This window comes from Bidens hawaiensis, unplaced genomic scaffold (assembly GCF_021521415.1).
Source record: "Bidens hawaiensis isolate Kalapana, Puna unplaced genomic scaffold, B.hawaiensis_p1.1 tig00046746_1, whole genome shotgun sequence".
In the NCBI taxonomy this organism is placed as follows: domain Eukaryota; kingdom Viridiplantae; phylum Streptophyta; class Magnoliopsida; order Asterales; family Asteraceae; genus Bidens; species Bidens hawaiensis.
In genome coordinates, this window is record NW_027498343.1 from 3,942 (window position 1) to 15,159 (window position 11,218).

General features: G+C 34.4%; 1 protein-coding gene across 1 annotated transcript; it reads left to right on the plus strand.

Moving 5' to 3' along the window:
* The first annotated feature begins 738 nt into the window (after window positions 1-738).
* LOC143596598 (heptahelical transmembrane protein 1-like) lies at window positions 739-3,914 on the plus strand. Its single transcript, XM_077075333.1, has 4 exons — window positions 739-1,072; window positions 1,755-1,847; window positions 2,307-2,355; window positions 2,964-3,914. The coding sequence occupies exons 1-4, from the start codon at window positions 783-785 to the stop codon at window positions 3,633-3,635; spliced, it is 1,104 nt and encodes a 367-aa protein (XP_076931448.1). The 5' UTR covers window positions 739-782; the 3' UTR covers window positions 3,636-3,914.
* The last annotated feature ends 7,304 nt before the right edge of the window (window positions 3,915-11,218 follow it).

Sequence of the window (11,218 nt, forward strand, 5' to 3'; positions counted from 1 at the left end):
GCATCCAGATCATAATACCTAAAACCGATCAAACTTATTATTATTAGAGTCGGGTTTTGATTAAACTTTTTAAAAAAAAAAACCTGAACCACAAGTGATAGGACCATGATACATGAAAGTTACATGTAACATAAATATTCGTGTGATTTAAGTTTAATAGACATTTAACAAACATCTATAAATGTAAAATTACAATAATGCCACTATACCAATGAAACCTAGTGTCTCATGCGACCGATGGTCAATTTCTGCCTTCCCCCATCATTTAATTTCGATGACATCGGGTGGTAATGAGAAACTAAGCGATTATGTGACTTTTATCCGTTGGATCATTGAACTGAACGAGGTTTCACCACACCACACAGTCGTGCCTTCGGACAAGTGTTCGCAAATGTTGGCCTTAAGTGAGGGTTTTTCTTGAATCGAAAAGTGTATCCGAAATGATAAACTTTACCAGTAGTTTATTTGAAAGATTCGTTGGGTGTTAAATGAAAAACCAAAAAAACAAAAACCTAAGACACAATAAATTCATAAGACGAAAGTAGGCAGCCAGCCAAGGGAATATAAATAGAATATGGGATCCTGTAAGGATCTACTTATTACACGTCTTTTGATATTAAGTTAAGTGGGTGCCTTGAATGTACATACACACAATACAACAAACAAGTTGTAGGTACAGCACTTGCCTTAACTAACTCAAATCCCACCCATTTCATTTCATAAATCCATCTTTGGTTCATTCATCAACACGTTATAATTATTTTTATTCAAATCTCAGCATCATGAACTCCAGAACTGATGGGTCTGTTTGGAAAAGAAGATCTAAACAGATCTCAAATAATAATAATAATAATAATAATAATAATGCCACATCCAATGAGAAGAAGAAGAAGAAGAAGAAGAAGAAAGACGAGATCCGTAGAGATTATAACCAGTTGGTGAGATTTGAAGAATTGCCCGAGTACATGAAGGATAATGAGTTTATCTTGAATCATTACAGAGCTGATTGGCCATTGAAGCAAGCACTTTTCAGTCTATTTCGTTGGCACAATGAAACACTCAATGTATGGACGTAAGTATTCATGTTTCTCCCTCCAAGTTACATTACATGATTATTGTTTCTGAATTTTAACTAGTTAAAGCTTCATTCCAATTTTATTGGAGATTGCATCTCTGCTAGTGTTAATGTTTTGCGGGTTTCCTTCAGAAATTGATTTAAGTTGTACCATGTGCATAAGAGCTTGTACTTTGACCATGACTTTTTTTCTTGATATATGTCCTTGCCACTTTATAAAAATTATCAAAGGTGAAGTGCTCTAGCGCTGCCCCGTGGTTTTACCATAACTGGCCTTCGGCGTGGTTTGCATTGTCTGTGATCACGGACGTGGATGACCTTTTATCAATGGATGTACCTTGGTGGTCGGGCTTTGTTGGTCATTCAAAAAAAAGTTTTACCAGAATTACCATTATTACTAACCAATTTTACTAGAATTGGTAATGAAGTTACAATAAACATTGTTTATTTAAAAAGCGACAAAATGAAACCTTTTACGTTTTACCATTACTTAAAAGTAGAAAATATAGATGAAAACTGAAAATAGAAATAAAATGATTATTTGTTAACAGGGAAGTGTGGTGATGAACCATCAACCATGATCTTTTTTCATTCTTATTTTCTATCAAACTTATGTTGTTTTATAGTATAAAAGTAGTCCTTTTGACATTTTTGTCTATTTGCTTGTGTTCATGTGCAGGCATTTAATTGGATTTGTTGTATTTGTGGGATTGACCATTACAAACATAATGCATGTGCCTCAAGTTTCAGATTTCCTCAATTTATTAACTTGGTATGTAAAGGTTCTTTTTTTCCCTCCCTCTTCTCCATTTTCATAAAGCTAGATTAATTCCAAGAAACTGGTTTTATTTTCATGTTAACTAGACTTAGAAGAAATTTGTTGTCGGTATAGTAGTGGAAGCGAATGTAAAAAAAAAAGAAGTTTTTATGGTTGCATACATAATTTAGTTAAATTTGACTATTTTGTTCTTGATTCTTATTAGTTGGAAAACTGTCAAAAAATATCCTTACATGTTCACAAATTAGAAGAATATTGTGACCCATAGTTTGCTGTCAAAAACTGGAAAGAAATTAATCATTGATTATCCAAATAAAGAATCTTTAAACAGGTTGTAAAACATGTTAAGCAAGGCTTTGTTTTTTGTTGATGTTGATGATAATGATATTCTTGAGAAGTGGTAGTGTTTTTATATTAGTTTATATATGTCTTAACTTGTATTTTAATTTTCAGGTCTTTCCCGTTAAGCTCAGGCGGAAATGCCTCACATAGTTCGATCATGGTACGTGGTTGTTTGACTTTGACACTTTGGTTCGGCTTCATAAGGAGACACATTTTGACTTTCTAGGTCAAACTAGTATTTTTTGAGGATTGCAAATGATTTAGATATTTCTTAGTTTTGATGAAACAATGTGTACCATACCAAATGCTATGGATAAATTACAAAATGCCCATCTAAATATTTAGAGAATATTCTGCAGCCCATAAATTAAAAAACTGGTCATTTGACACATAACAGACAACCACAAACTTTCTCACCAACTTTACCAAGCAATTTATCACAAACCTCCTTGCATTTCCAGCTCATCATTTATTTTTATATTTATTTCTTATGAATCACTTTGTTTATTTAATAACCAATTTAGCTTTTAATATTGTATAAATAAATTTAATATTATCAAAATATAATTTTTAAAACTATATTGTATATATTTGAGTCAAATTTTAAGTTGGATGCTTATATATTTCAAAACATTGCATAATTATATAATCTAAAATTATATATATATATATAAACGAATTTGTTAGTTTATAAAAAGTTATGTTTAATTAATTTTATTAATAAAATAACTGAGTTAGTTTCTAAACTTCCATGGTGCTTTATTACAGGGTACACCAAAACTCATAGACTTAATTCATGGATCATCGCTAGACATGGAGATCGAACCGGCACTAATGGCGGTTACACGGTGGCCATTCTTTGTATTCTTAGGCGGATCAATGTTCTGCCTCCTCTCGAGTAGCACCTGCCACCTGTTCGGCTGCCACTCGCACCACCTAAACCTCATACTCCTCCAAATGGATTATGTTGGCATTACCGTCATGATCATCTCCTCATTCTTTCCACCAATCTACTACATTTTCCAATGCGAACCCGTGTGGCAATTCGTGTACCTTGGTGGCATCACACTCATGGGTGTTTTTACCGTTATAACCCTGCTCTCACCAGCCCTATCAAGTGGAAAGTTTCGCTCTTTTCGGGCCTTTCTGTTCATGGGAATGGGCCTTTTTGGGCTCATACCCGCGGTTCATGTTGTCATGATGAACTGGCACGCACCTCAAAGAAATGGAATCTTGGTTTATGAAATAGCAATGGCGGTTTCTTATTTGACGGGTACGATGTTTTATGTTACCAGGATCCCAGAAAGATGGAAGCCTGGTTGGTTTGACCTTGCTGGTCATAGCCATCAGATCTTTCATTGTTTTGTGATCATGGGTGCATTGGCTCATTATGGTGCTGCACTTGTGTTTCTTGAGTTTCAAGGTCAGGTCGGTTGCTAGTGATGAGAAACTGTTTAGGTATTATTGTTTTGATCGGTTAATATTGGCGGTTTCCGGGTTCATTTGTATGAAGTTGTAGAATGTAAATGAGATTATGAGCCTATTATATGTTGTGAAAGGGGGCTCACTTAAATTGTATTCCTTTTCTTTTTATTTTTATGCCACAAATTTGTTGGTTATTTTTTGTTGTAAAATTGTTGTATCATGTGAAGTACAAAACTCAAAAGCTGTAACTAAATGGATGGGTAGAATGTTATGCAAGTGTTATCAGTTTATGAATTTTATTTATCGTTAAGGGAACTATAAATTTTATGTTTAATACTTGTAATCAAAGACAAATCAAGGCATGTTCAATCTGAGTGCACCCTCAATCGATATTTGATTTGTGTTCTCATTTGAATTTATCGAAGCTTTCTTTGATTTTTATAGTTCAGAGGTTGTTGTTTTTCATATTCTATTAGTTGATTGTTATTTATTTGCTTTTAATAAACTGTTTTTTTTTTGGTTTTTTACTTTTAATTAAATACTTTGTTGTTTGTTAGTTTGATTTGATTCTGTTACATGTAGAATTTGATCTTGATTCGGTTGCGCTTTCTTATTAGATATGTTTGTTAGTCAAATATTGATATTGCTTTATTGTTAGTTTAATGTTTTGTTTCTTGTTTTAAGTTCCTTTATTAATCCGCATGTTTTAATAGTTGATACTGGACTTTGTTTCAGTGCTCAAAGCTTGAAATTGTTGTCTTAATTGTTGTTTGGCATAATGTAAAGGTACAATCCAAATATTCAAAATAGGTAATTAGTGAGTTGCTTAATGATCAAGTTAGGATTATTGAGTTTCTTGTTATCTTAGTTGAGTTAACTTTATAAGAGGATAAAATACAACCAAGTTAAGGTTCATTAAGAGTCAAACTGAGTTAGGTTTTGAGAACTTGTAATCAGTTTTTTGAGTTATATAATCTGATTAATATAAATGAGAGTTAGTTGTTTATTCATGTTTGTTTATCGATCGGAACTTGAATTGGTATCAGAGTAAAGGTTTAAGAAATCGATAAATCGACTAAGCTGTTGTCGCCAGAAGAAGAGCCCGCCGCTGATGTGTGAGTCAGACACAGTTGCTGATGAGAAGAAGACCGCCGTTGTCAGCTTATGCCATCGAGACCAAGCCACGCCGAGAAGAAATATTGACCGACGACTAAGTTCCGAGCGTTGTCATCGATGTGGCCGCCCGCGTCACTGGGTTTCATAGCCAGTTCCGATTAGCGATTGAACGATGATAGAGGTTCGTTTGCTGTTTTCTAATCACCGTTGTAGATTGGTTGTCGCTATGTTTGTTTGAACGGAGAAGACAAATTGGTTTGTTGTTTTGTGATAGAATAATTATATAATTATCACAAGCAGGTTATGTTGGTTCGTTTTGACTTTTATGTCTAGTTGAGAATTCAGGAAGAGAAAAACAAGATATTGTTGGTTCTTGAATTGTGCTACTATTACAACGTATTCGAAAGAAAAGAAAATAATAGTTGAGTTATTATTATTATTATTATTATTATTATTGAAGAAGGCAAAAGTCAAAAAGGGTTTGGCTTTTTGTTTCGAAGACAACAATGGGTGATTCGGTTTTCCAAGAGGTAGTTGTAACAGGGTTTTTTCGAGCAAACGAGTTTGATTCTGAAAAAGTTTTTGAACTGATTGCATTCTATTTGTTCCAACGAAGTGGAGCAAGGAGGTTAAACACTGTCAATGGCAAGTGACAAAGAAGATCCGATAATCCAACCCAAAGCGATCGGGGGATATCACTGCAAGTTCAAAATTTGATGGAACAAATTACATCACATGGGCTATTGTGTTATTTCAAGTGATGGATGGTGATATTATTCTTCAGATTTCTCAATACAAGAATGCACGAGAAATATGGACGGCTATGAAGGCACGGTATGTTGGTGTCGAGCGAGTTCAGAAGGCTCACTGCTAACGTTGAAAAGTGAATTTGAGAAACTCAAGATGGCGGAAGACGAGGCCGTTGATCAGTTTGAAGAAAAATAACATGTATGGTTTCAAAGGCCGCAAGTTTTGGTCACTTATTCGAGCAAGATTTCTTGTTGAAAAAGTTCTAGGACGCGTTTCCAGGAAAATACTTCCAGTTGGTAGTCTCAATCGAGCAAAGTGTTGATTACAATAGTATGATGTTTGAAGATGCTATTGGAAGACTTAAGGCTTTTAAGGAACGCCTATGAGGGAGAGAACGCGCTTCGGATTCACAAGGTAACTTACTTTTCAGTCAATTGAAAGGTAGTTACAAATGCAAATCATTAGATTAGTCTGGTAGCCGAGGTAAGGGTCGGGCGAGTGCACAGAGACGTGGAAAAGGCCATGAAACTGGAGGTCAAGATCGAGATGATGAGGATCAAGATGGTTGTGACAACCGAGATGGTCAAAATCGTGGGTCAAGGCAGATAAGTCAAATAAGAATGAATGCTCGTCAAAGGGGTAGAAAGAATAGATCACATGTTCAGTGTTACCGTTGTGATGAGTTTGGTCACTTTGTGTCTATGTTCCCAGAACGTATGAAGAAAAAGGAAGAATCTAATTTGAACAAAATTGATGATTTTGATCCATTTTTATTTATCATAAAAGGTGATTAAATATGGCTTTTCTGAATGAAGACAATGCGATTCCAAAGCGTTTCGAAACGGAGCCGAAGGAGAAAGATGTTTGGTATCTCGACAACGGAGCATCGAATCACATGACGGGTAATAAAGCGTATTTTTATGTATTGAATGAACAAGTCACAAGAAATGTGAAGTTCAGAGATGAATCTTGTATTTATATTTGGGGAAAATGGTCAGCTTTAATTGAAGGTAAAATGGGGTAGCAGTGCATGTTGACCGATGTCTACTACATCCCGAGCCTATAGAGCAATATCATAAGTCTTGGTCAAGCAACGGAAGGTGGATGCGAGATTCACATTAAGCATGATTTGCTAACCATTAAAGATGATGCAGGTAAGTTTTTGATAAAGGTGACAAGGACCAAGAACCGATTATAGAAGATTGGCCTCAGTATAACAAGTCCCAATAAATCATTAGTGTCTTTATTTAACACATAACCAACTAGGAGGAATATCGTTAATGTTTCAAACTACTCTTTTATCATTTTGTGCAGGGTCAATCAAGGATGTGTGGAGACGATATTCGTGCATATCATCTTTTTACCTACAACATCGTAAGTTTTTAATCATTTTTTCATTTGTTTTCTGTGAAACTCCTTTGCTTCTACTTCAAAATATGACCAAGATCTCTTTCAATGAGGTCTAATTGCAAATTATTGTGCCAAACTTACATCTTGGTTGGATGAAATATTATTGGTTTGAGTAAGCCTGAATTGAATGTTTGTGTGTAAAGCGTTTTATGATCTTATACATAAATGACTTAATATTTAGAGAAAAATATTAAACTCTTTTAGTCTCAACAATGAAAGATTTTCCACAATCAAAATCTCTTTTCACACATTCAGGTTTCACCAAAGCCAAAGGGAATACATTATCAACAAAAAGCTGATTAACCCCCTTTAATTTGTAAACCCTCCGGTTCTTCTTACCATCAACTGGATTAACAAACTTTCTTAAATCTTTATATGAGACCACCTTCCTCTCAGATGACATGGATGCAACAGAAGATATTGTGTTACCATTTTTAGATTCTTCAATCTTTTGTGGTTCACAAGGAATATGTTTTTCTAGCGGAATGTTCTTATCTTTATGAATCACATATGGTTCAAACACATATTCAATGATGACAACATCATAAGTTAGAGTAAACACAAAGAAAAAAACTCTTGAAGTGAGATTTTAGGGCTAAGATTTTCTCAGTTCTCTCAACATTTTTTTACTATAATAACTTTCTCCTCATTTTTAGATTTTACTTTACTAAAAGATATAGAAGGATCTACTATCAACGGATAAATAATATCCACCTCTTTTAGATTCTCAGTATTTGATAGTTTAGTATAATCATGACCGAATGGCGGAGGAATTCAACAAATCCTAAACAATTTTTAGTACCTTGTTGATGATTACCATTAACTTCAATGATTTGATCTAGAAATATGATGAGTTTTTGAATTTGCTTAACTTTTGTTTTAGTCCCAACACCTCATTCTCAAGATCATGAATCGTAGATATATTTTTTAAGTATTTCCTCAAGCTGGGTTCTTATTGACTCTTGCTTGTTAGAGATCTCAACTCTCAATTCATGGTTACTTTCAGTTAAAGCATTAGTTTTACCTTTATAATCCTTTTCATTTTCAAGCATTACTCGATAATTATCTCTAATCATGGAAAAATCAACAAATAAAGTTTTATTGTGATAACAAATCTTTTCAAGTTTTGTCATAGATTTATCACAATGAAAACACATAGTGGTATGAGAAATAATAGAAAGATCACTCTCAAATGAATTTGTGCTCAAAGAATCAGAGGAAGAAATAGAAGAGTTAGAACTTACCTCTTCAATCTTGCTCATACAAGCAAACATTTCCTTTTAATCATCATGTGAATCTTCTAAATCAGCGTCAAATTCCTCGAGTTCAGCTTGCTTATTCTTCAAATCATCATCCACACCTACACCAACCTTAGTAATCACAGCCAAATTAGCTGGTTGGGCTCACTTGATGATTCTCCCAACAATCTTCTTGACAAATCAACCCCTTCTTGAACTACCATAGCCTTTGTTTCATTCTGCTTAGGCAACTCCAAGGATTTCTTAGGCATCTCCTTTGAGTCATTGTTGTTATACTTCTTTGTTGAGTTTCTATCTTGTGTCTTGTTGTTTGAAGAATAATCTTGCCTTGGTTTATCACATTCCTATATGACCGAACTCCTCACAATTATAACACTTGACTTTCAACTTATCAAACCTGATTCTCTTGCTCAGGGTAGGGAGATCATTTCCGGTACTTTGTATTGCCATATTCCATTTCAAGTCCGTCAATTCCAAATCATCTGGATTGATTTGATCATAGTCCTCATCAGTTAAGTCACACGTTTCAAATTTACTCCCCATCAACTGTTTATAGGAAGACATGAATGCTCCCATAAAAGTAAAGTGTTGTTATGCCCCCTTCATGTTTACAGTTGGTGGAGATGGAGAAGGAACTGAGCTAGAGCTAGCAGGACTTGAGCTTGAAAAGAGTTATGTTTCAAAAAATGGTTCTGGTGGAGGAACCACGTGACCAGTTTGAGTGTAAAAGGCAGTGATTGTGGTAGATTTTCTCTTGCTTGTCGGATGTGTCCCACCATATAGAGATAGATCTTGATTTGTCTTTGCAGATTTTGACACTCCATACATGTGAGAGTCGGATTCTTGAAAAACACATTGTTAGTTAAGATCGTTACAAATGTCGAGTAAGAATTAGGTAAAGCATCTTTCAAAGTATCCACTATATTGGCCTCATCTTTGTGGAGCTCACAAAGATTTAACTTAGCTAATAAATGGCAATATCTTGCTAACATTTCACCAACTGACTTATTTGGAAAGATATTAAAGTTCTTATATTGAAACTTTAAAATGGACTTCTTGTTTTCTTGGGCATTTCCCAAACTTCTTGCTTGTAAAGTTGCATATAAAGTAGCTGAAATCCTTGTGGCTTAACTGATGAAAAACGTTTTACGGCAAAGCCATGGTCAATGTAGAGTAGGTCTTGACTTCCTGATTATATTTCTTCTTTTCAAGTGCATTCATTTAATTAGTAGTCTTTTCTACTTGATCAATACCTAACATAATTAGTATCCAACAAAGATAAACAATCTGGATCAACCACACCAAGATGAGATCTGAATCTTTGACTCTATCTCTAGAAATCATCAAGACTATTCAGTTTTGGAATTTTGGCATGAGACCCGATCTCATTATCATAATTGAGAATCGTCTGCATTAGGGCATTCTGAGAAACAAGAGCGTAATAGTTAGTCATGTTTGAAAATGATGGGTTTAAACAGTTAAAAGCGTGAGGGTTTAAACAGTTAAAAGTGTGAGGATAAAGAATGGAAAACGAATGAGTGTATGACAAATGGGTTCTCAGCGAATGGGTTGTTAAAAGTGGCTTTAACAAACTCCAATAGAACTCTCGAATGAGCTTTAGAAACTACCGAATGAGCTCAAGAAATGAGCAAAGGAATTCAAACCTTCAAGTACAAACCCAGAAACCAAATCACATCAATTCCATACCAAATCCATCTACAATTCATACAACCCACAATTTATCCAAAACGAACACAATTCCTTACCAAAATCGCATCATAATCAATCAAAACTCGTCTAATTTTGACCAATTAAAGTCAAAACAATCTGTTTTCAAACTAGTGTTCACTCCCGCCTAAACCTATTTAATCCAGTTCAATCCATAACAACTGATTCAACTCAACTAAACCAGCTTCTAGCCAATTATCATCAAATCAGTTAATCCTTGATCCATTATTCAGCCAATTATCAACTTAAATCAAACGAAACGATCCGAAAATAGTCCGTATTTGTTCGAGAAATGAATTCAACTCAAAATACCTTTATAAAGGTAATTCAGTCCTTAAATTAACTAATCAGATGATCCTTAAGCTCTGATACCACTTGAAAACACATGAGATTATCATGATTTGAGCATTACATGATCTAGTCTTGTGATTACAGTTAATTAGGATCAATTAGGGCATAGTGTGTGTTTGTGTGTGTTTTGAGATAGAAATTGGGCAGAGTAACGGGATACAAGTTTCATAATTTACCAGATCGCTAATTACCAAATAAGTTACAAAGTATATATAGGTTTTGTCCCATTCGCTACGCCATTAGCTATACATCCCCTAGCGAAAGGCCTTATAATATTAACTTCTTATATGCTAACAAGTTCTAGCGTATGAGCATATCAAAACTGGTTCATTCGCTAGACAAGCCTAGCGAATGACCTTTACATAAAATGATATAACTAGTCCCTATACATTTATAAAAGACCAAAACAATAAACAAAGACCTAGAAGACAAATGATGTATCAACATCAAAATCACCACTAATTCGTGTTTAACTCATCGATTATGAACCTAGATGACTATTACATCATGTTACACTAACTTCCTCTCCAAGAATTGCATTAATTTCGTTTATTTTGGTGATTTTCTTCCATTATTATCATTTTGACTAATCTTCCCATTAATGATAAATTCTTGATTAATAAACAACCCCCCCCCCTATATAAATCACCTCTTGGTTCTACTAAATGTTTAACCCAACTCATATTACCTTCAATTCATGTTCTTTGTGCTCAATTGATCAAGTTTGAAGTGTTGTAATTCTTTAGTCAAAGTTCTCATCTTTTCGGATTCTACTCATTCCACTTCAATTCTGGGTAAGTCTTAAATGCAAAAGTTGTTCATTTTCATCTCGTAATCGAAATCCCTCGTTCAATTTCAAAGATTGTTGGGACTTAGGTGGTTAATTTGGTTCGTTTAGGGTTTATGTTCAAGTTAATTTGGGGCTTTTCAGTTTCTCAATGAATTAACTAGAATTAGCTACTTAGCTACTGGCCCTTATATTTT

Excerpts from the sequence above, each read along its gene's own strand:
- LOC143596598 (XM_077075333.1), top strand. The coding sequence starts at position 783 with ATGAACTCCAGAACTGATGGGTCTGTTTGGAAAAGAAGATCTAAACAG. Across the intron at positions 1,073-1,754 it reads GAAACACTCAATGTATGGAC|GCATTTAATTGGATTTGTTG; the intron begins GTAAGTATTCAT and ends GTTCATGTGCAG. Across the intron at positions 2,356-2,963 it reads CCTCACATAGTTCGATCATG|GGTACACCAAAACTCATAGA; the intron begins GTACGTGGTTGT and ends GCTTTATTACAG.